Source organism: Echinops telfairi, unplaced genomic scaffold (assembly GCF_000313985.2).
Source record: "Echinops telfairi isolate 266 unplaced genomic scaffold, ASM31398v2 ScPeMD7_443;HRSCAF=831, whole genome shotgun sequence".
NCBI classification, from domain to species: domain Eukaryota; kingdom Metazoa; phylum Chordata; class Mammalia; order Afrosoricida; family Tenrecidae; genus Echinops; species Echinops telfairi.
This window is the reverse complement of record NW_022104341.1, coordinates 81965968-81988017: the sequence shown is the minus strand read 5'-3', so window position 1 is coordinate 81988017 and position 22050 is coordinate 81965968. Positions and strand designations below refer to the sequence as shown.

Below are 22050 nucleotides of genomic sequence, written 5' to 3'. Positions count from 1 at the left end.
GCTGGCCCTCCTTTCTACTCATTTCCCTCTTGATCTGTTAGCTTTGTCTGTTGTCAGGGACCTGGGAAGCCACCGTCCTGAAAGACAGCCTCCTACAGGAGAAGAGAGTTGGACTTCTGACCCTGGAAAGGGAAGGTGGCGACCCTGTGCTTTCAGGTTCTCAACACCCATAGTGACTTCCTCCCAGCTGGTCCTTTTCTCTGGAACACACTGGTCGTTGTATTAATTCTCATGTACAAAATCCCTGACCCTCTTAGCACTCTGAAATAGGCAGGGGAATCAGGTGATTGGGGGGTCGGCCTTGGCTGTGGCACGAATTTTAGATCTTCCAATGTGCTCTGTTCACCTCTCTGAGCCTTGGTTTCTTCTGTAAAGTAGGTATTATCTTTTCTACTCATTTAATGACTGTGGATTATGGGGAGAATGTGGGTAAAGTATAATCCCTGGCGCATTAAAAGAGTCCACTAAGTTGCAGCCATCTTTTTGTATAGACTGCCCGAGGAGCACAGGGGAGAGAGACTAGTGGGCACAAACACCGCAATGATTGTGAGGATGGGCCGGGCAGCGTGGCATTCTCTTAGGCAGAGGGTCCAAATGAGCCCAAACCCACTCACTGACACCTAACAGTCACAGCAGCCGCCCAGTGTGGGGGTCGTGGGGCCTGCCCTGGCCAGGTAGTCCTGAGTAAAGAGGGAAGACAGTCTGGTCCTTTTAAGTTTCCTTGAAAAAGGCTGACAGGAGAGAAATAAGTTGCATTGGATGGTGAGCATCGAGATTGCTGAAGAAGGAAGTGCAAGGGAGGCCGAAGGAGGCTCTTCAGGTACACAGGCTGTGTGGATTCTGGGGAAGAAAAGACAAGGAGCAGCCTGGCTGAATCCCTTTTACACTGATAGGTTAGACAAAGCCTAGAGCAGCCCTTCTCAACCTGTGGGTCTCAACCTCTTTGGGGGTCGAATGACCCTTTCATAGGAGTTGCCCAATTCATAACAGTAGCAAAGTTATAGTTATGAGGTAGCAACGAACATACATTTATGGTTGGGGTCACCACAACATGAGGAACTGTATGAAAGGGTCGTGGCATTAGGAAGGTTGAGAACCACTGGCCTAGAGGCTAACACAGATGGCATTAGTACACTCAGAAAGTTCTGGGTTGGTTGTGCCATTGGCAAAAAGGACCTCCAGAAGACAGCATATCTGAGACGGCTAGGCTGAGTAGGCTGCTACAGCAGTAGACATCGGGACAGGAAAAGGACGAGATGGAAGAGGTGGAATCCTTGTTTATACCACTGACTTAGTCTATAGCTTGAGCCTGACATTTCTTTCTAAGCAACACTCTTGTTCCTTACCCAGTTCCCAAGCCTCCAGGACCTTTAATGTTGTGACTCCCCTTTTCCTGTTTATACAGATCTTGCCAGCCGAGGGCTCTTCCACTGCTCCCAGGCCTAAGTGAGATTCGATTGATTTCCTTGCAGGGACACAGGCTCAAGAACTCTGAGAATCAGACTTACCAGGCCCTGGACAGTTTGAACACCAGCCGCCGTGTGCTTATCTCCGGGACCCCCATCCAGAATGATCTCCTTGAGTATTTCAGCTTGGTGCATTTTGTTAATTCTGGCATCCTGGGTAAGAATCTAGCCTTGTCTGCCATATTGCAGAGGAGCCCCCACCGGCCTTGGGAGTATAGCTCCAACTGAGAAGGGGCAGGAAAAAAAGGCTAGCTAACGTGTGGCTGACTCGCCACTCGTACAGGAAGGGGTTTCTTCCTGTGGAGCAGACATGCCATTGAAGGCCTCGGCTCTGCTGAGCAACTCAGGCCCCCTCTGGCCCGTTTTCCACTGTGCAGTGCATGACCTGGTGTCACTATGACCAGGTATTGGAAATATGATGCCCACATTTCTGGTCCATATAGCCCAGCTGTCTCACAGCGTTTGGATCTTAGAGAAGACTGTCTTGGGCAGTTCTTGCACTTGTGGAAGAGTTTGCTAGTGGAACCTTAACTTGCTGGTGCTCAGGGCAATCTCTTGAGACAGAGAGCTTGCTGAGTGGTAGACTTACTGCAAAGGGAACACATTCATGTAACCACACCAGGTCGGGAGAGATGCAGTCTTCACATGGGGATGAGTGTCGCCATGGTTTTTAAAGCAGATGCTCCAAATCCTTGAGCCCACTGCACTAGCAATAGGGGGAGAAGATCTCTGCGTAAGTGGGCCTGTGCAGTTCAAACCACGCTGTCCGAGCCAACTGGGTCATCTTTTGTAGTGGTTTCTTTTGTTCTACATTATGTTAATGAGATCCATCCATGTTATTATGTGCAACAATTGTTCATTTTAATTGCTACATATTATTTCATTTTATGAACACACCAGAATTTATTCTGCCATTGATGAACAATTGTTTTCAAATCTTTCAAATAATACTGCTATAAATATTCACTTAGGTGCCTTTACATAGTGTGCATTACTGCCGCATGTCCAAGAGTGGAATTCTGGGTTAAGCATTACCCATTTTTTCAGCTGTAGTCCAAACACACTGGTAGCAATTTTCTAAAGTGATTGTGCCAGCAATGTAGGAGAATTCCAGTGTCTCTTTATCTGGAGTTGGTAAGCTTGTTCTTAAAGGTCTTGGTAATAAATATTTTAGGACTGCGGGTGAAACTTTTTGTTACAACTTGCCCATTGCCACTATAGCATAAAGCAGCCACGATGGTATGTAAGTGAATGAATGTGGCTGTATTTCAATAAAACTGTATTTCCAGAAACAGGCCCTTGGCTATAGTTTGCTGACTACGTCTACTGGGTCATCCCCAGTATTTTATTTCTGTTCAATCTTAGTCCTCCTGATAGGTTGTTAGTAATAACTTGGTGGTTTCATTGGCCTTTGGGGTTTCTGCCCTTTTTCATGAAGCACATTTTTAACAATTGGGTCTGTCTAACCTTTTCTTATTGATTTGTAGCTATTCATATGTTCTGGATTTGAGTCCTTTGTATTAAGTTAAAGTTCATTTTTATGCAGGTAGGTGTATGGCCAGGGCTCAAGACTTGTCTTTTTTCCAGATAGCTACCCAGTTGCCCAGTACCATTTATCTATCTATGTATCTATCTATTACGCTAGAAGAGATGGTTGGATAATTGATAAAAATGTACAAAAGTATTCAAAGAAGAAATGCTTTAGAATGTGTACCATGAAGTCAGTACTTCTCTGTGAAGAGGGAAGGTAAAAAGACTTCCACAATGAAAAGAGTAAGAGGAAGATTGGATTAAAAAAAATAAAAAAAGACAATGCTATTAAAGAAAATACTTAAGTCCACGTTGTCTTTTGTTTTAGACAAGGATATTGCAAACATTTAAAATTCGGTAGCACATTCTTTTGTAGGTCTTTAAACTAATTTACAATTTTATGTTTATTTTCTTAAATATCACCTCAGAATAGATGCTGAAAATGCCTTGGTAATGGTCTTTTACAAATGTATTCAGGTGTTTTGTAGGAGAACGGTGGCTTTATTACAACAGTGCTTATCACCACCACAGTAGTTCAGGGTCTACCAGATCCCCTTTAAAATCACCTTTTTCTTTGGAGCTCACCACATAAAGGATTTTATCAGCTGTAACCAGTTGGGTAGTGCACAAGAAGCACCAGTAAAGGGTCTTCTTTTCTCACTCTAGTGACACTTTTCACAAAGCACATTTCCATATATTTGTAGCTCTATTTCAGGGCTAAATTCGGCCTCATTGGTCTATTTGTCTGCCTTAGTTACTATAGCTCAATAATAAGATGATATATATTAGTGTGTGTCTTCCAACAATATTTTCACTCTTTTATATTGTTCCGGCTGTTCTCGACCCTTTGCATTTTAAGTCCATTCACTAATATTTTATGGCTTTTAAAAATATATGTATTTAGATTTATTTCTAGCTTTTTGATTCTAACTAGATATCTAAATTTTTTTATTAGAAATTCTACTGATTTTTTTTTCTAATATTGGCTGACTATCTGGCAACCTTGCTGTTTGTCTAATGATATCTGTTGATTCTCATTTTTTTCCCTCCCTCCCTGCTCCCTACCTCTCCTATTTCTTAATGCTCGTATTTGCCTTCTCTCTGCTGTGCTCAGGGACTGCCCAGGAGTTCAAGAAGCATTTCGAGTTGCCAATTCTGAAAGGTCGAGACGCAGCTGCCAGTGAGGCTGACAGGCATCTCGGAGAGGAGCGGCTGCGGGAGCTCATCAGCATTGTGAATAGGTAATGATGGTGGCCTGGGTGCTGGACTCGGCAGCACCCCACCTCAGGTACTCCCCTGGGAGGTCATCAGAATTGCCTCCCAGGCCACCTAAGCCAGTCCTGTGGGACTTCGGCGTGTGTGGGAAACCTTAAGGGCTAGGACTTTAGGAGGGGAGTGGGATTAGTACCCCTAACCATGACCAGCACTGGACTCTCTTTCTGGCCAGGGCCCTATGCTCTGATTTGGGACTGCTTACCAAACTGTTTAGGACGTTCTTCTCCGGTGCTGGTAGTTTCTGAGCAAAATATCCTTTAGACCTGTACAAGCTTCCTGTCTCTCAGACCAGACTTACTTTCTCAAGGCCAATAGCCCTTCTTTGACAGGTAGGAGTAGATCTGAAGGAGATAAGTGGCTCCTAGGCCAAAAAGCACCCGCCTCCTGCTCCTCCCCCGTAGAGCCCCATATCCCAGCCTGGACTCCTGTTCTTGGTGTGCATGTTGTGTGGTTGCATCCTGAAGAGGCTTCCTGCTCTTCCTAGCTGTCTGGCTACCTCCAACCCAATTGTAGATGGTAGAAGGAGAGTCAAGTGTGTTTGAAGTCTGCCCTTCCTGGTCTTCCAAGAGATCTGGGCTTAAGTTCATTAAGGCTAAGGCTCTGTGGCAGGCCTTTAGGCTAATGCAAGCAGAAATATCCCTAAGGACTTAGTTTGTAGCTTGCTTTCTTTCAGAGCACTGAGTTCAGTGGGAGACCTGGGTCTTCTCTTAAAGACCAGCCAACCTGTTAGAAGAGAGAGTTGTCACTCACAGCTGAGTGAGTAGGAAAGGCTGCTGGACAGCTCTCTGTTCCCATGACCTTGACTTAGGTAACTTGCCACAGGGCTGACGAGTTTTTCCCATAGGGCTGACATTTGATACTTAAAATTAAGAGTAGAGTCCATCTTGCTCTTTGGCTGGAAGCTGCTATTCTAGTAGTTAGCATGACAGTTTTATAACCCCCTTGGCTTTTTATCTATCATTTCCCCAGGTGCCTGATCCGGAGGACATCTGATATCCTTTCTAAATATTTGCCTGTGAAGATTGAACAAGTGGTTTGTTGTAGGTAATGAACTCAATTGAAGGGATGTGGGGTGGGTGAGTAAGGCTAAGCCCCGAGGCATGGCTGGGCTGTCCAGTGTCCTCAGAAGGCAGTGTGGACCAGCCTTGCCTACTCACTCAGCTGCCCTTTTTCAGGCTCACGCCCCTCCAGACGGAAGTATACAGGAGGTTTCTGAAACAAGCCAAACCAGCGGAAGAGTTGTGTGAGGGCAAGATGAGTGTTTCTTCCCTCTCTTCTATCACTTCTCTGAAGAAGCTGTGCAACCGTGAGTTGAGTCCAGACCCTGAGAGCCTCCATGACACTGAGCAGATTGAAGGCTCCTGTAGATGGCCCAGTGTCTTCATAAAACCAGTAGATGATTCCAGTATTCCCCAAGGCACGGGTCCTGTATTGTGTGTGCTGAAAAAAGACCCTGCTTGGTAAAATTCCGCTTGCTTTCCGCCCCACACACCCTGATGCTGGCGGTGTATGTATGTGTGACAGTGGGCTTTCAAAGGAGCCCATTTATGCAGATAGCATAGTGAGCAGAGGGAAAATAATAGGGAAACTTTTCTCTCTCTGGTATAGCTCCCCTTCTTGTGTGGCAAACATATGAGTGAATAAGTCCATCAAGATTGTCCATCCCACTAAGTGTAGCCTGGGATTTGAGGTGGTGCTAACCAAACAAGGTTAGCACTGGGGAAGGTTTCTAGAGAGCAGTGAAAATAAAGCCTCCCCCCACCCCCACCCCCTGCCCTTAGATCCAGCTCTGATATATGACAAGTGTGTGGAAGAGGAGAATGGCTTTGAGGGAGCCATGGACATCTTCCCACCTGGTTATAGCTCCAAGGCTCTAGAGCCCCAACTATCAGGTAAGCCCTTTCCCACCAGTCTGGCTTCCCTTAAGAGGACGGTAGGATGGTATGGGGTGGGAGTCTGCATTATCACTAGCTTATAAAATCAGGATATCAAGAGTAAGAATTCTGGGCACTGAGTGGGCCCACTGGGGCTAATAGTTGCTGCTCTCTCCAGGTAAGATGCTGGTCCTTGATTACATTCTGGCTGTGACTCGGAGCCGAAGCAATGACAAAGTAGTGTTGGTGTCCAATTACACTCAGACATTGGATCTCTTTGAGAAACTCTGCCGGGTCCGAAGGTAGGAAAGAGCCTCATCAGACTGCCAAAGGGGAGCCTTCTCTACTTTCCCCCTAGGAAGATTAGGTGTTCTGATCAGATGTGGACCAAGATGTGGGTACAGGAGGGACTTCTAAGAGATAGCCGTTCCCTTGTTGCTTGATGGCTCTAGTGCCACCTGTAAGCAAAATAGCCCCTGGTCCTTCAGGTATTCCCCAAAGACCTGGACCTTTTAGCTCCCTGCCCCTTGCCCTTCCTTTGGGGAGGGGGGTGCGGTTTAGGACCTCAGACTGTGAGTGAAGAGCCTCAGGCATAGTTATTTCAGTTCCTTCATAAGCTCCAGCCCCAAAGAGCTCTATTTCTTTCTTGGGTCTTGATCTTTGGATTCCTCTGTAGGTACCTGTATGTCCGCTTGGATGGCACAATGTCTATTAAGAAGCGGGCCAAGGTTGTGGAACGCTTCAACTCTCCATCGGTAAATGCACAACCCCTCTCCCACACCACTGCTGCTGTCACAGAATCAATGGCTGCCAGAGGCTGTTAGAGACCTCTGCCTCAGGGTCCCCCTGGTTCTAATTCTGGCAGATGTGAACTCGAGGGCATAGCGGGTCACCTATCGGGCTGCTAACCACAAGGTCAGCAAGGTAACCCCCACCCCCACCCCCAGGTGCTCGGAGGGAGAAGGCTGAGGCTTTCTGCTCCTGAAAAGATTTGCTGCCTTGAACACGGGGCAGTTCTACTGTAACCCATAGGGTCACTATGAGTTGGATTCAATTGATGGCAGTGAATTTGGAGTGTTTTGTTGTACAGTTGAGCTAGGCTGGTTGATAATGGCTGGGATGGGAAACTGGCTAGTAAGCAAACTGGTTGTTCTCACAATTGGTTTGAACATAGTATCAAAGGCATGAGGGAGAAGAGATGGACTGAGTGGGATCTCTGGCTGCAAAAGACTTTTTTCCATTTTCCCAGAGCCCTGAATTTGTCTTCATGCTGAGCAGCAAAGCTGGGGGCTGCGGCCTCAATCTCATCGGGGCGAACCGGTTGGTCATGTTTGATCCTGACTGGAACCCAGCCAATGATGAACAAGCTATGGCGAGGGTCTGGCGTGACGGTCAAAAGAAGATGTGCTTCATCTACCGCCTGCTATCTGTAAGGGTGGCGGCAGTGGTCAGGGTATTGGTGGGCCATTGAACAAGACCTTCAGGACCATCTCGGGTGGTTTTTCAGTGTCTCTTAGGAGTGGCCAAGCTATGTATGGGCTTAGCCTGGAGCCCAGAATTCGTTCCCACCTTAGTATGCCTTCTGAGTATCTGCCTTGTGGTAAACTCCTCTATGGCCTTATCCTTTCCACGGGGCACTTTCCTTTATTCCTGACTTTTACTGTACCCTGTGGGGCAAAGAAGTGGTATTGGCATTATCCAAGTTCTCAGTTATGCTTGCAGGCCTTCCAACCCAAAGTTCTTCCATTGGACATCATGCTAGTGACCTTGTCTACCTTGTTGCAGTCACCTCTCTACCATTTTCCTCATTCATCAATGACTTTGGGCACCAGCTTACCATATTTTCCTGCTGTCATCACAGCTGATTTCAAGGACCCCACAGCTACTGAGTCCTCTAGCCATCCCATTTCGACCCTCATCTCTGAAGGCTTCCTAACACTCCCTCCACCTCATTACTGTCATGGAAGCACTCCCCTGAAATTTAAGACTTCAATTACTATCATTCTGCTTTTATCTCCTATGCTTAACCGCTTTCTCTTGACGTACACCCACTACATCTTCACCTGAATGCTTCTGGAAACTGCCACCACCCCCTCTCCCAATCCATTTGGCGTGGTTTCCTCTTCTACCCAGCCTGGTCCTCATGAGTCTTTCCCTCGGACCTGAGCCATCCCTGCCGTCCTCAGCTCTGTCTCCGCACCACCACAGGCAGGTCTGCCATTCGGGCGCTGGGGCCTATTTCATGGCTTTCAGCAGCCACTTCTGCTCTTCACTACTTCCTTACACTGAATTCTGCCGTTATTCTTTCTGTGAATCTTGTCTTGTACCTCAGAGAAAATGTAAGCCATTAGGCATGAATTCACTCATCTCGTTTCCCTTCCCGTCTCAAAATATTTTCTTCTCTGTTCAAATCTTTTATTTCCAGCTCTGCTCTAGCTCGACCATACCCGATCTTTTCATTTCTTTGCTTTTATTTCCCTGAAGTCTGTAAATGAGTTAAAATAGTTCCTACTTCAAAAAGCAATTTTAAAATTCTATCCTACTCTAGTGATGACCTTGGGTTGCTTTCCACTCACTGGTTTTTCCAGGGCTTGCAGATAAGCTTCGTGACTTCCCCATCTTGCACTCACCCATTAGATCTCATCGGTGTGGTTTCTCTCCCCTTAGGCTCTACTGAAACAGCTTGTGAGTATACAGCTGGCTTTTGCCAAGAGACCCTTGTTGGTTTCTTTTGTGTATCTGAAACTGTTGACTCTCCTACTCTCTTCTTAAAATTCTCTCATCTTTGGTTCTGTTATTACATCTACTCTTTATGTTAACGAGTCTCCAACTGTACATTTTTAGCCCAGATCGCTTACCTGGGCTCCAGCCCCATTCCACTGGGTTATCCTATGAGCACTGTAGCTGCAGCACAACTAAAATGTACTCCCAATTCCATCATTTAATGGCTCCATCCATTATCCTTTTCCTGGCTACTTTCTGCCTCCTAGCAGCTTCTGGCCAATTTTGTTTTCACCTTACCGAAATCTCTTTAACCTTCCTCTTTCCTCCCTCCCTGGCTAACGCCAAAGTCATCGTCTTTCACTTGGGACACCGTAGCAGCTTCCCAATTCTTTGCTTTTGGTCTTATCCTTTCTAAGCAATTATTAATATACTATTTTTAGCATGAGCGTTCCAAAAATTTTGGTTTTGCCTTTTATAACTTGCACAAGTTCAAGCTTTTCTGCCTCACATCCAAAGTTCTCCATAGCATCGCCCTAATGAACTTGCCCAGTGCCAGCTGTCAGTATACGCCCAACTATGGTCCTCCATCAGGCCACTATCTCTTTGTTCCTAGACTGGAATACCTTTCAACATCACACCACTAACCCCTCTTGTGGGCCCCTAGGTATCCTATGTAGATTCCCATGATTGTAACAATTTCTTTGTGTGCCTGTCTCTCCCACTAGGCTTAGGAGCTCAAGGACCAGGATTGTATTTGAGTCTTCTTTGTGTCCTAGTGTTGGCATTGGGCTGGGTAAGAGGAAATACCCAAGTGATGTTTTCTGAATGAGACTTGACAAACCCCAGTTTATCCCAAGAGGAACTTGAGACCCCGACACCCTCCATTCATAGAGAAAGTAGCCTGGGTGAGCAGACATGCACAGGCTATGTTCCTAGAAGAGAAACGAGGAAAATGGGGTTCAGTTGAGCAGAGCTGTTGCTACGGGACTCATACTTTTCCTGGGCTTCCCTGTATCCTTAACAAGGATAACTAAATCCTCCTCCCATCCCCAACCCCCACAGGCAGGAACCATTGAGGAGAAGATCTTCCAGCGTCAGAGCCATAAGAAAGCATTGAGTAGCTGTGTGGTAGACGAGGAGGAAGATGTAGAGCGGCACTTCTCTCTGGGCGAGCTGAAGGAGCTGTTTACTCTGGATGAGGCTAGCCTCAGTGACACACATGAGAGGTGGGTGCTGCCCTTTACCTTTGAGCTCCCTGTCTAGCTTAGATATGGAATCTGCAGTGGTCTGACCTCTGTCCTCTACCCCCAGGTTGCGCTGTCGCCGCTGTGTCAACAACCGCCAAGTGCGGCCCCCTCCTGACGGTTCTGACTGCACCTCAGACCTGGCTCAGTGGAACCACAGCACTGATAAGCGGGGACTCCAAGATGAGGTACTCCAGGCTGCTTGGGATGCTGCCTCCGCTGCCATCACCTTCGTCTTCCACCAGCGTTCGCACGAGGAGCAGCGGGGGCTCCACTGACAACTAGCTGTTCTTGGTGTAGCTGGAGGAGGATATGGAAAGTGGCTCCCTGCCCCATAGGTCCTCCTGCATTTTGTTCTCTGGGAGAAAAGCATCAAGAAGGGCTGCATGATGTTTGCCCAAAATTTATTTTTTTTTTGTAAGAAAAACTTTTTTTTTCGGTTAAAAAAAAGAAAGGAATAAAGGTATGAAAAGGGACTGAGGCCTGGGAGCAGCATGATGAGCCCAGTAGGGAAGAGGCCTGGTAGCGGGCACTCCTACACTTCTCTATAGCCTGGGCGCCTTCCTGAAGAGGGAAGCAGGAACCCTGGGGCAGGGAGGGAAGGGCTGTTCTCAGCAACTATGGTGACCACTATAATCTCCAGGCCCAGGGTACTGAGAGTCCCAAAGGCTCTAAATTCAACATTGGAATGCCTTTGCTGGGCTGCATCAAGTCTTCCAGGACCTCAGTACAGGGGAAATAGGAAAGAGGAAAAGTGGCAGAAAGAGTTGGGGGTTCTGGGCAACCCATGCTTCAGCCCCTGCAAGCTGATGGTACTGAGCATGGGCCTGCAAGGTATGGGCCATCACATAGTGCTGACATAATCTGCAAAGGCCTGCGATGAGTCCCACGAATCGCTAACCACATGGCAGGTGGCCCGGAGCCGCCGGATGGCTTCCCTGGCTGTGACTGCATCCTGGTCCAGCCAGTTCTGGAAGAGGCGCAGATGACCGAAGGCTCCACGGCCCCAGCGCTCGAGCCGCTTGGCAAACTCCAGAAGCCCATCTGGCTTGATGCAATTGGAACTGGTAGGGGTGAGATGGATTTAGATATCCAGGAAGGAAGTAATCCCTGGTCTGTGACCCTGCAGCCCCAATCCCTTGGTCCCTCCCTGTGTACCTGATGTCCAGCTGACAAAGAGAGGAAGATGAATCCTCTGAGAAAACATCTGCCAGGGCCAGCAGGCCAGCATTCCCTGGGTAGGAGAGAAATACCCGTCACCTCCACCAGAACAGGGCACAAGACATCCGGGCCCAACTGACTGTTCCCAAAGTCCCAGCACAGAAGTACTCTGTGTTCCAACCCCAGTGCTCCCAGTGAGAGGTCCATGCCCTCACCCAGTGCATTTCTAGGTCATAAGCCTGACTCCCTTCCCCTCTCAAGGGCCCAGTCCCCACCCAGACGGTTCCCTGGCAGCCGAAGGCCCTTCAGTGTGGAGTTGCCCTTCATAGCAGCAACCATCTCAGGCAGAAACTGGGCTGGGCGCTTCTCAAACAGACGACAGAAGGAGAAGGTGATTTCTGTCAAGAGAAAATGGCTGCATTAAGACTGGTGCTGTCCCTCTTGTTTCAGTTGGCTCTAACACTGGGGTATGAGCATTTTACAGGGACCCACGAAAGGGCAAGGAATTTAAGACCCCAAGCAAGGATAGAACGAAATACAAGTTAATGTTTAGTGTACCAAAAGTTCTATGTACAACTAATCCTCTACCCACTTCCTTTGGCCCCTCTTTATCCACTGGCCACCCTAAGTCTGCACATTTATCCCTCCTCGCTATCACCATTTTTATCAGTTCCTGAAAGTAAGTAAAACTTCTGGGGGGAATATTAACAGTTTGCTTCCTATGTTCCATGGAGAACTGATTTGGGCGCCTTTTAGAAGGAAGATCATGGAGCTTCTATATCCGTTATAGTTAAGGACACATGACCAAGAAGGGAACAGTTTTGTTTGTTCACAATGAGAACCCAGGAAGCCCCAGCCCCTGAATGGGGGAACTCACCTTGGAGAGTCAGATTTTGTAGCAAAAAGAGCACCTCACTCTGACAGTCAGCCAGATTCATGTCGTGGAAGCTCAGCCTCTTCAGGGCTGGGTTGTACTCTGAATGGGAGGCAGAGGCCACAAGCCTTAGCTTTCCCAGAGAATGCACCTTTCCCGCCTACCCTGCTTTCACCATTCTGGCTGGGTCCCACCTACCTTTGAGTGTCTGTAACACAAGTCCAAAATCCTGGGGAGATGCAAAGGTGGCGCTATCCAGGGACAACTGTTGCAGAGAACCTGAGGCCTTCAGTACAGAGCGGAGCAGTGGGGCTGGCTGGGCTCCTCTTGGGAATCCCATTTCCAGCTGTTCCAGGCAATTTTCTAGGTGAGAGAGAGAGAACATTCCAGCTGGCCATCTACCGCGTCCCTAAAGGGAGTCTCTAATCATTTATCTAAGCACTTGTCAGGCACTGTGCGTGCTAGGCTCCGGATGAGCACCAAGTGCAGTTTGATCTTTCCCTTCATGGAGCTTTTAGTTCCGGAAGACACAAGCAGATATGATACAATATTCCAAGCGGGGTGGGGTCTGAGACATAGCAAGTAGGAGTCAAGAGAGCAGAGGGACCTAATCCAGTCAGCTTAGAACCCATCTTTGCTCAGACCCCTTCTCTGAAGAATGAGCTGCCACAGTCACTCCCTAGTGGTAGTATGATGAAATAAACTGCCCAGCACAAGGCCTGCTCTAAAGGGGATACTACATTCTAGACAATCTATTCATGCCGAGATGAACAGTGACAGGTTTGACCAGGAGGCTCCTTTCCCCCCCCACAAATCCCTTGTGTAGAGACATGTAAACATGCATGCACAGTGCTTCACCTGGTATCTCTTCATCCCCAACTATGTGGCTAGGAGGCCCTGCATTCCCTGGCCCAGCTGGATTGTCCCGCTGGCTAGGGTGGTCAACACGAATGGAGAGGACCCGCAACAGGGGCAGGGCTCGCACAATGGCACGCGTCAGCTCCAAGATAGGCAGTGGTGAGAAGAGATCGCTGAGATGCAGAGCACGGAGACGGCATCCAGCCTGGCCTGACAGGGCCCGCAGGCTGTCCAGTAGGCGGAAAATGTTAGAGCCCAGACCTACGACAGGAGAGAGTGAGCATGTCAGTCATGTGGGAGTTGGCAGGGAGGAACAATCAAACTTCTATAGATCGCTGGATTATCAGCTCTGCATCGTTTACTTAAAACCACTTGTTTTGGTTACTCATCCACTATCTTGTCTTTTCCTCAGGTAAGCAGCAAACTGGTACCTGCTATACTGGGTCACGCCCTCAAGCAGCATCAACAGTGTAGTTACCAAATAGATAGACTGTGGCTGGGCAGCATATGGCTACTGATGGAGCAGGGGTCTCATCTGGATTCTGAGTAACTTCCTATAGACACTGGGCCTTGAACAAAGGACATTTTGGTCATGGGGTATACCTAAAAACTGAGGCATGATAGTGACCTAATGAGCAGAAGATTCATCGGGTGGGGATTGTGCCAGAAAATGATCACCATAGAAGGACCCAGGGAAGGTGAGGGTAGTTGCTTTATCCCATAAAGCAATTCCCTTGGAACCTATCCCTTACTTCATCTCCCACTGGACTGAGCAGGCTCCTGTTGATTCATTGAACTATCAGGCTTCTTGCTAGACAGTAGTGAGCAGCCTACACAGCTTGGAAAAACAGGATAGGAACTGGGGAAGTAGAAAGAATGGGCACTTAACCCCTAAGCTAGCTTCTTGGTGAAAGCATTCTAGCTGAGTCCTAAAGAACAAACTAAACTCACTGCATTGAGTCGATAACCACTCAACTCTAGGAATAAGGTTTTCAAGGTTGTCCATCTTTACACAATCAGCTAGCCTCAGCTTTCTCCTGTGGTGTGGCTGGTGGGGTTGTAGTTAGCAGTCCAGTCCCTGAAGAAGATGAAAGGCTAAAAGGAAGTGTTTGCGGCATAAAACTTTTAGGCACTTTCATTGTCTTTAAGGTAAACTGTGAAAACGAACGATCCTGGAAGAGGGGTTTTAAGTGAAGGACTGACTTCTGTAATTTCCACAGAGTGTTTGGGTTACAGTGTGGACAGTGGGTTGTACAGCAAGAATATAGAGTCTAAGGGTAACCTGAGAAGATTGTATAACTCAAATATAAGAGAATGCTGAGTTTTCATATTGCTGGTATGAGCACTTCATTTGCCGAGAACAGACGGCTCAGTAAAGCAGGAAGATGAAGCATTCGACTTGGACATAATGGAATGGGGTGCTGTGGTCAACAAGCTCAATAGGTAGCTGGATGCTTGAATCTTGAGTTTAGAAGGCATCATGAAGTCTCAGCAAAGTTGGAAACTGGAGTGAAATTGGGGAATGCATAAAGTAGGAAAATTTTCAGCCCTAGTAAACTGAGCATTAAGAGACGGGTATCCAAAAGAAAAGTTTTTTTAAAAAGGTATCCAAAGGGGGTGGGGGAAATGTCCAAAGTCAGTAGAAATTAGAGTATTTTATAGAGAAGACAATGCTTAAGAATAGCAAATGCTGCTAAGTTAATGTAGGACGAAGACTGAAGTTTGTTGGACTAAGCAACAAGGGGATGACCTAGGTCCTGGATGCAGTGGTGAGGGGGAGGTGAGGCTGAAGTGGTTTTAAGTAAAGTGGAAGCACCAGCAGTTTATGAAGGACAGAAACAAATAGAACAGTAGAGAATATGGGATTCCCTACATTCAAGGATTAACGTTGAGTACTTAAAACATGTCTGACACATACTATGTGTAGTAGACTGCTGTCAAGTCCATTCCAATTCTTAACAACTAAATAGGGTTTTCAAGATTATACATCTTTACAGGAGAGACAGTCTCGTCTTCTTTCTGAAGAGTGACTAGTGGGTTTGAACTGCCAACCTTGCAGTTAGCACTCCAATGATTAACCTACTATGCCACCAGGGCTCCTTAATTTATATATAAGTTAGAAATAAAATTGGGAAACGAGCTTTAAGATGGGAGGGAATGGGTCCAGAGCACTAAGATGGCGATCTGGATCTTCCACTGTGAAAGGAAGAAAGTATAGATTTAGTAGGCTATAATAGGTTTTCAACAGTAAGTTGCGTCATTTCTATATGATAACTTCTATTTCCCCTAGGAAATATATTACACCTGTTGAGAAAGAAAGTTTGGAAGTGGTAGAGCATGAGTGAAAGCTGATGTTGCAAGCACAGTGATGGTTCTTATGAGGTTGATGATCATGAATATTTAGTAGTCATCTGCATAGTTGTGTGGCATCCCATCCCGCCATTCCCAGCCAGCTAGGCAGATTGTTGGATTTAGCCAGAGTTGTGACTTTGCTAGCCAAGCATAATCCAGTGGGAGAGACCTAAGGACTGCCTTGCATATTGGTGGTCTTAAAATATCTTGTCCCACTCCTTGTCTCTACAGGGTTTTGATAGGGCTCATGGGACCCTACCCAGATCTGACTGAACCTGCATATACTGTAACCTTCCTTTAGATTGCCAGTCGTACTCTAGCTGATTGATCTGTCTCAGGAACCTGCTTCCAACCATAAATCAAGCCTCCTGTCCCACGAGACAGGGCCACATCTCCAGCTTCCTGGTCATATTCCCAATTCTTCTACACAAAATTGGGAATATAGCTGGTATTGATGGGAGACCAAACCTAACTCCTGCCCCTTCTGAGCACTCACCATTATAGGAAAGAGTGAGGCTCTCCAGAGACACCCAGGAGCTCAGCAGGTGGCACAGTGTCAGTGCCGCCTCAGTGGAGAGTGGAACCGTGAATAACTCCAAGGTGGAGATGCTGCGGAACCGTTGGGAGGCCTCAAGTGCTGGAAGCCCCAGGCAACTGGGGTCTGACCCATCGAAAGCTCCACAAGCCACTTCCCCAATCTCCATCTCTTCACCATCTGCCTTTTCACCAGCCACGATGAAAACAAAGTCATACAGGTCTTCGGGTTCTGCACCAGACCCCTGACGGGTGCGAGCACCCTTCTTCCCTACAGCTCGCTTGAAACGCTTTAGGGACTTAGGCTGTGGGGCTGAGCTAGCTGGAGCCCGTTTGGATGAGGATGTGGAAGAAGAGGCGGCAGAGGCAGAAGAGGCGGCAGCTGGAGCAGAGGGTGGTCGCCTAGTGCTAGGAGCCTCCTGGGAGGTGGCTGGAGGATGCGCTTCCCTCTTAGGGTCTGTTCCACCCGCTGGCAGGCTCTCCTGGGTGCTTCGGCGTGTTACCCGAGTGCTAGGTGCAGCTCTCGGCATCTGCTTGGCCTCACTCTTTCGCCGTGTGGCCATCAGAGCTGCAGCACATCGCTCAGCAGCATCCCGGCGAGGCCGGCGTGAGCCTAGTAAGAGAGACCCTTCATCTCGGGAGGGTGCCCGGCCTCTGGAGGCCTCGCCACAGAGATGGCAGGGTAGGCCACCGTGGCCCGGTTGCCAGAAGCCAGCACTCATAGTGAGGATAAGAATGAAAAGGGCCGACTCAGGTACAGGCCAGGAGTACAGTGACACCTGGCTGACGGCCCCGTGGTGAATGAGCTGGTGCAACAGCTGTCGAAGTGATTGCTGAGCAGCCCCATCAGAAAACAGTAGATGGCGGAACTTGAGAGTGTGCAGGGAACTGGCCAGGGTCTCCAGAACTCTGCGGTTGGGCTCAGCCACCAGCTCAGTTGCACCTTGCAACATGTTGCAGATGGTGAGCTGTCGAACATGGCGTGAGCTGTGCAGAAGAGGTGAGAAGCGTTGGTCACAAAGACGCCTGTCAGAAGACACATCAATGGTCCCACGGAGAACATGGGAAAAAAAGGCTTCCATAAACTTGGCTCGCCAACAGGTCACACTCTGAAAGCAGAGAATATGGCAGATAGTTGTGATCCTAAAAATACTCCCTAGGGCTTCAAAACAGTTCATTCTGATCATTCTGAGTCGACGTCTGCTAATAAGTACATTTCCATCTCAGCTCGCTGAATCAGAGTTTACCAGATCTTATATACATATAAAAAGCACATGGGTATACGAAATGCCCAGAGATCTTATAAAAACATAGACTGTCTCAGTATACTGAGTTACTACCACTCACTGCCGTGAGTCGATTGTGACTCAGCAACCCTACAGGACAGGGTAAAACTGCTCCTGTGGGTTTCTAAGATTCTTAAAGGAGTAGAAAGCCTCATCTTTCTCCAATGGAGCAGCTGGCGGTTTCAAACTGCTAACTTTGCAGTTAGCAGCCCAACTTGTATGCACTATGCCACCTGGGCTCCATGTATTGAGTAGAAAGCATCTCAGGGGACTAAACTGGAAAGAACTGGTTAGAAGTCCTAATTTGAAGTCAGGCAATGTGGTTCCAGAACTCATTCTTTTGCTATGTGGTGTTCAACTGAGTGAATACAAACTCAAGCCTATCAGGTAGAACACCCCCAACACCATTTCCACTTTTCTTGGCAGGTCAACCTACCTACTCCAAAGGGAAAAGCATGTGGTGGTCTGATCCTGTACAGATGTACAGCCTGGGAAACCCTACTGGTCCCTGTAAAGTTGCTATGAGGCTGTAGGTTTTGATGTTTACAGAAGCAGACTCCCATACCTTTTCCCCAGGGAGCAGCTGGTGGGCTCAGATTACTGGGCTTTCAGTTAGTAGCCACCGTTTAACCAGCCTTCTTTTGCTCTAGTGCCGCCCAAGGGAAGCAGTCATTCAACTCTAGATTCTTCCATGTGTTTGCTACAAGAATCTGTTCCAACTTACCACCACCCTGTTCATACCTGTATTACTTGGCACCTTTATCACAGCCCTCACACCTGGTCATTTCCTTAACTTCCTGACTGTTCCTTAGCCCCATTTCCCCTTCCCCAATGACTGCCCAAGGGCACTGGATTCATCTTTGTAAAACACCACTTTGATCACATTATTCTGACTAAAAATTCCCACCATCTCCCCACTCAAACCAAACTAACTGCCAATTCAGACAACAGATTTGCCCTATACAATTTCCAAGGATGTAAATCCTACCAAAGTGTCTAAAACCACATAAAATGACCTGTGGGTTCAAACTACTGACCTTTCAGTTAGTAGCCAAGTGCTAAACCAGGGTTCATTGTTTTCCCTGGTGGTGCTGTCAAGTAAGAAGTTGGACTGCTAATCACAAGATTGGTGGTTCAAACCCACTAGTTGCTCCAATTGCTCCACAGGAGAGAGATGCGGCTATCTGCTCCCATAAAGGTGTACAGCCGTGGACACTCTATAAAGCGTCACTATGAATTGAAATCCATTCGATAAGAATAGGTTTGGTTTTGGTACCAGTGGAGGCAAAGCCGCCCAAAATATGGACTGCTTATGTAAAAAGCTTTATCATTTTCCCCTCTCTTGCTCATGTGAGTACTTTGCTCTGGAAAACAGGTAAATCTCACTGACCCAAACCTGCCTTCCATATCCCTTCTTCTATCTGCTAGGGATGCGCTTCATGGTCACACCATGAGGAAGTCTAACACTTTATTCTTCAAGACTGTTAGTTTTGCAGTCTAAGTTGTTGGCTTAGACTTTATTGTTGGCTTAGACTATTATCCCAAGCAGATGAGAATTCTTGGAGGATGGGAATCAGACCTGTGTTTTCTTTAAGGTGGTTATTTGCTTTGACAGATATGGGGGCAAAAGACTATTCTGATGTTTGTTAGACACTGTAGTACAAGTGATCCTCAACCTTTAGTGGGCTATCCAAACTTCCTGTGCAGTTTTTCTTTTTCAAACATCATGTAGCAGCTGCAGCAATTCTGTTATGCTACAGCTGAAGTGAGATCCAGGAATCCTTTTAATAAGAACACCCCCCCACAAAAACAAACAAACACATCTTCAAATGTATACAGTAGAGGTGAAGAAAAACTGCTATCTACTGCCCAAAAGACAAAGACATAGCATGTTCCAGTGTTTCTCAATATCACCCCTAAGACCTTGACCTATCCTAGGGTGCAGTAGAAAATCCTCTGACTTCTGATTTAGGTCTCAGCTCTGTTCCTATATCAGGGCTTGGACTGGTTCATTCTGGTTTGACCCCTTGCTGATAATTGGCATTCTACCAAAAGTCCTGCCCTCTACGTTGGGCCTCTCAGAATCTCTTCCCTCAGCTGTAATATGTGAACATCACTTGTTTCACAGAATTGTTTTAAAAATAAGTTACTTATTACTGCTGCTAATGATAATACACCCAGAACAATGTGAATTGGCTTGACAGAGGCAGAGGTAATATAGGCTGAAACGAGGTGGCTGGGACTGAAATTCTGAAACTAAAAGTAAGACATTAGCTATCATAAATTACTCCATATATTTTCCCTATATTAAAATAACCCTCAACTGATTTCTGAGGTTTTTGGCAACAGGACAGTGATGGCTGGGCCCTTACTGGCATTGTGTGCAACTACTCCTTTGCCTAAGCTGCTTCCGAGACTCTGGTCTACTTTAGTAATAATTGAGAATGATTTCTTTGTGGAAGTTTACTACATGGCACTGATGGAAGGGACTCTCATGACCAGTAGTGAAGAGACATTGGAAACAGAAGGAAAAAAAAATTTAAATAAAATTGCTAAGCCAGGCCCCCTCACATCCTACCCTGAGGCCACACAATTGCACATTTTTAGGATCAGGTGAAGACAGCCAAATCCTATTAAATTTCATCTTAATTGATTTGGCCATGGCTCCAGCCATGTCAAGACCTCTGTGAATCTTCGTTCTGTCATCCACTGTTATCACTACACTTTCCTGTTTTGTTACCTGCAAACACAGCAAGCAAGCAAGCCAGAGTAAAATGCCAATGGGTCAAACGCTTTTGACAGGCCACCAGAGCCCTCCTCCCACATGCATTCCATCCCTGCCCCTTTACTTCAACAGTGCCACCTCATGTTTGTGTGCTATTCTTGTTTTCATGCTTCAAAGTCAGGCCAGAGTTCTATCTACACTTACCTCCAAACTGGAAGGCCTCGTCTTCATCAGCTCATCCCAGAGCCGGCGCCATATCGCCTGAGTGGAGAGGCCTGTAGAGAGAGATCACATTTACTTGGCTGCTCCCTGGGAACCGTGTGTTAAGTACACCAGCTTTTCTTCTCTGGGTTCACAGGAACAATAAGGCAGAATGTTAAGACTATTGGCTCTAAAGCTAGATCCTCTGGGTTTCAATGTCAGCAACTCTACTTTCTAGCTGTGTGACTTGGACAAATTACTTAACAGACGTCTTCTACCTTGGTTTACTAATCTGTAGAATGTAGTTAAAAATAGCTAATTCATAGGGTTGTTAGAGGGATTACATGAGTAAATTAATCCTTCCAGGTAAAGTACGTAACAAAGAAGAATTACATACATGTTAGCTTCCAACAGGTATATTCAATGAGAAGTTAGGGAAGCAGCTTAGATCTGGGTGGCTGTGCTACTAAATGTGATGTGCCTGTTTATTACTTGATTAGTAGACTAGGGTTCTGATATTTGCTTGGTGCTTCACGAAATTATCTAAGATATACAGGTATTTTTAAAAAAACTTGATTTTGGCAAAACTATACACACTCAAAATATACCATTCAAACAATTTCTACATGTACAATTCAGTGACATCAATCATACGCTATGGTGCTTTGGTATCACAGTAGCTAAAACAGTTGACTGTTCATCTCAAGGTTGTTGATTCAGACCCACCAGCTGCTCCCTGTTGTATAAAAATTATAAGCTTGGAAAACCTATGGGAAAGTTCTACTCTGTCTTATAGGGTGGCTCTGAGTTAGAATTTGGCTTGATAGATTTTGTATTGCACTCAGTTTGCTACCATTTTCACGGTCCTTTTCCAAATTATTCCAGCTCCATTAAATTCATTACCCCATAAGCAGTTCATCCAACCTTTGCAGCTGTCATGAATTAAACAGGTTAGAGCCTAATTACCTCTATTCAAAGATACATACATAGTTCTAAGGCAAACATACTTTATAATAAAGATACACTATTTTTTGCTTCAAAGACGACTTCAGGGGATAGTTGAGATTTAAAGTCTAAAGGCAATAGTTGTGGGGATTCATGTAGTCTCAGTAGTTCCAAAAAGTCTAGATTCCTTTGAGAACTTGAAATTCTATACAGCATTTTCCCTTTTAATCAGGTTTCTTGACCAAAATTACCTGTAACTGCAGCAGGACACCATCCAATTCTGGTCTCGTGGAAAAGGCAGTTAGTTGCTCAGAAGCAACCAGCACGTACTCAGTTTTCATCTAAAATTCCTGACTCCTTCCTCTGCTGCTCCCAGTGAACAGAAACCAACTGCTATACCTGAGATGACTGCTTGCTAGCTTCTAAGGTCCCAGCTAATACCCAACAGATTAGGAGGTAGAACAGAAGTACTGAGAAACAGTATGAGGCCAGTTGACAGGCATGTCCCTTGAAACTATGACCTTGCCTACAAAGCAAGAAAATAAAAGAATACTTTTTGAAAAGAATGGCATTCTAAACAAATATCAAGTGTAATATTTACCTAAAATGTCATGGTGCCTTATTCACAATCATAGGGAAATAGTAAAATCACTTACCTTTCTTGAGGGCAGTTTCCTCAATCCTCTCCAAGTAATAGATATTGAGCAGAGGTAAGATGCTTTGAAGTATTGGGCCTGGGAGAGCTACAAAAACCAAAACACAAGTTTTATTTTCCACCCAATGTTCCAACACTCTATTCCCACTGGAAAGGAAACATGAAGGCAAACATCTCATTTTGACACATGAAGGCTGTAAAAGCTAATCTAAGTGTATTCCAAACCCTGATCCACTTACTTGGAAGCTGGAATTTCAGGGGCATACACTTCGAGTCTGGGATAATTCCACAAAGCAAACTGGTATACTCATTTAGGAGCTGGTCACTCAGGCCTGGGCAGAATAAA

The 22050-nt window shown here is 46.4% G+C and overlaps 2 protein-coding genes across 6 annotated transcripts in view; one reads left to right on the top strand and one right to left on the bottom strand.

The window, feature by feature from the left end:
- The window catches only part of RAD54L (RAD54 like), a 21605-nt gene extending 10989 nt beyond the window's left edge, over positions 1–10616 (top strand). The window contains exons 9-18 of one of the 5 annotated variants that reach the window (XR_006680208.1): positions 1473–1623; positions 4111–4237; positions 5241–5315; positions 5447–5577; positions 6053–6163; positions 6324–6447; positions 6822–6900; positions 7395–7574; positions 9595–9662; positions 9932–10019. Coding sequence is in view for 4 of the 5 variants with exons in the window: in XM_004699459.2 (XP_004699516.1) it covers positions 1473–1623; positions 4111–4237; positions 5241–5315; positions 5447–5577; positions 6053–6163; positions 6324–6447; positions 6822–6900; positions 7395–7574; positions 9932–10095; positions 10181–10391 (1353 nt within the window). In the remaining variant the exon portion in view is untranslated. The other 4 variants (XM_004699459.2, XM_045291904.1, XM_045291902.1 and 1 more) reach the window with 4 other exon arrangements.
- LRRC41 (leucine rich repeat containing 41) overlaps positions 10501–22050 on the bottom strand; it is a 15780-nt gene continuing 4230 nt past the window's right edge. The window contains exons 2-10 of the mRNA XM_004699460.2: positions 21706–21792; positions 20108–20178; positions 15855–17001; positions 13007–13267; positions 12347–12511; positions 12152–12250; positions 11550–11672; positions 11272–11347; positions 10501–11177 (exon numbers count right to left, since the gene is read on the bottom strand). Of these exons, the coding sequence (XP_004699517.1) occupies positions 10958–11177; positions 11272–11347; positions 11550–11672; positions 12152–12250; positions 12347–12511; positions 13007–13267; positions 15855–17001; positions 20108–20178; positions 21706–21792 (2249 nt within the window). The 3' untranslated portion in view covers positions 10501–10957. The remainder of the gene's footprint in view (positions 11178–11271; positions 11348–11549; positions 11673–12151; positions 12251–12346; positions 12512–13006; positions 13268–15854; positions 17002–20107; positions 20179–21705; positions 21793–22050) is intronic.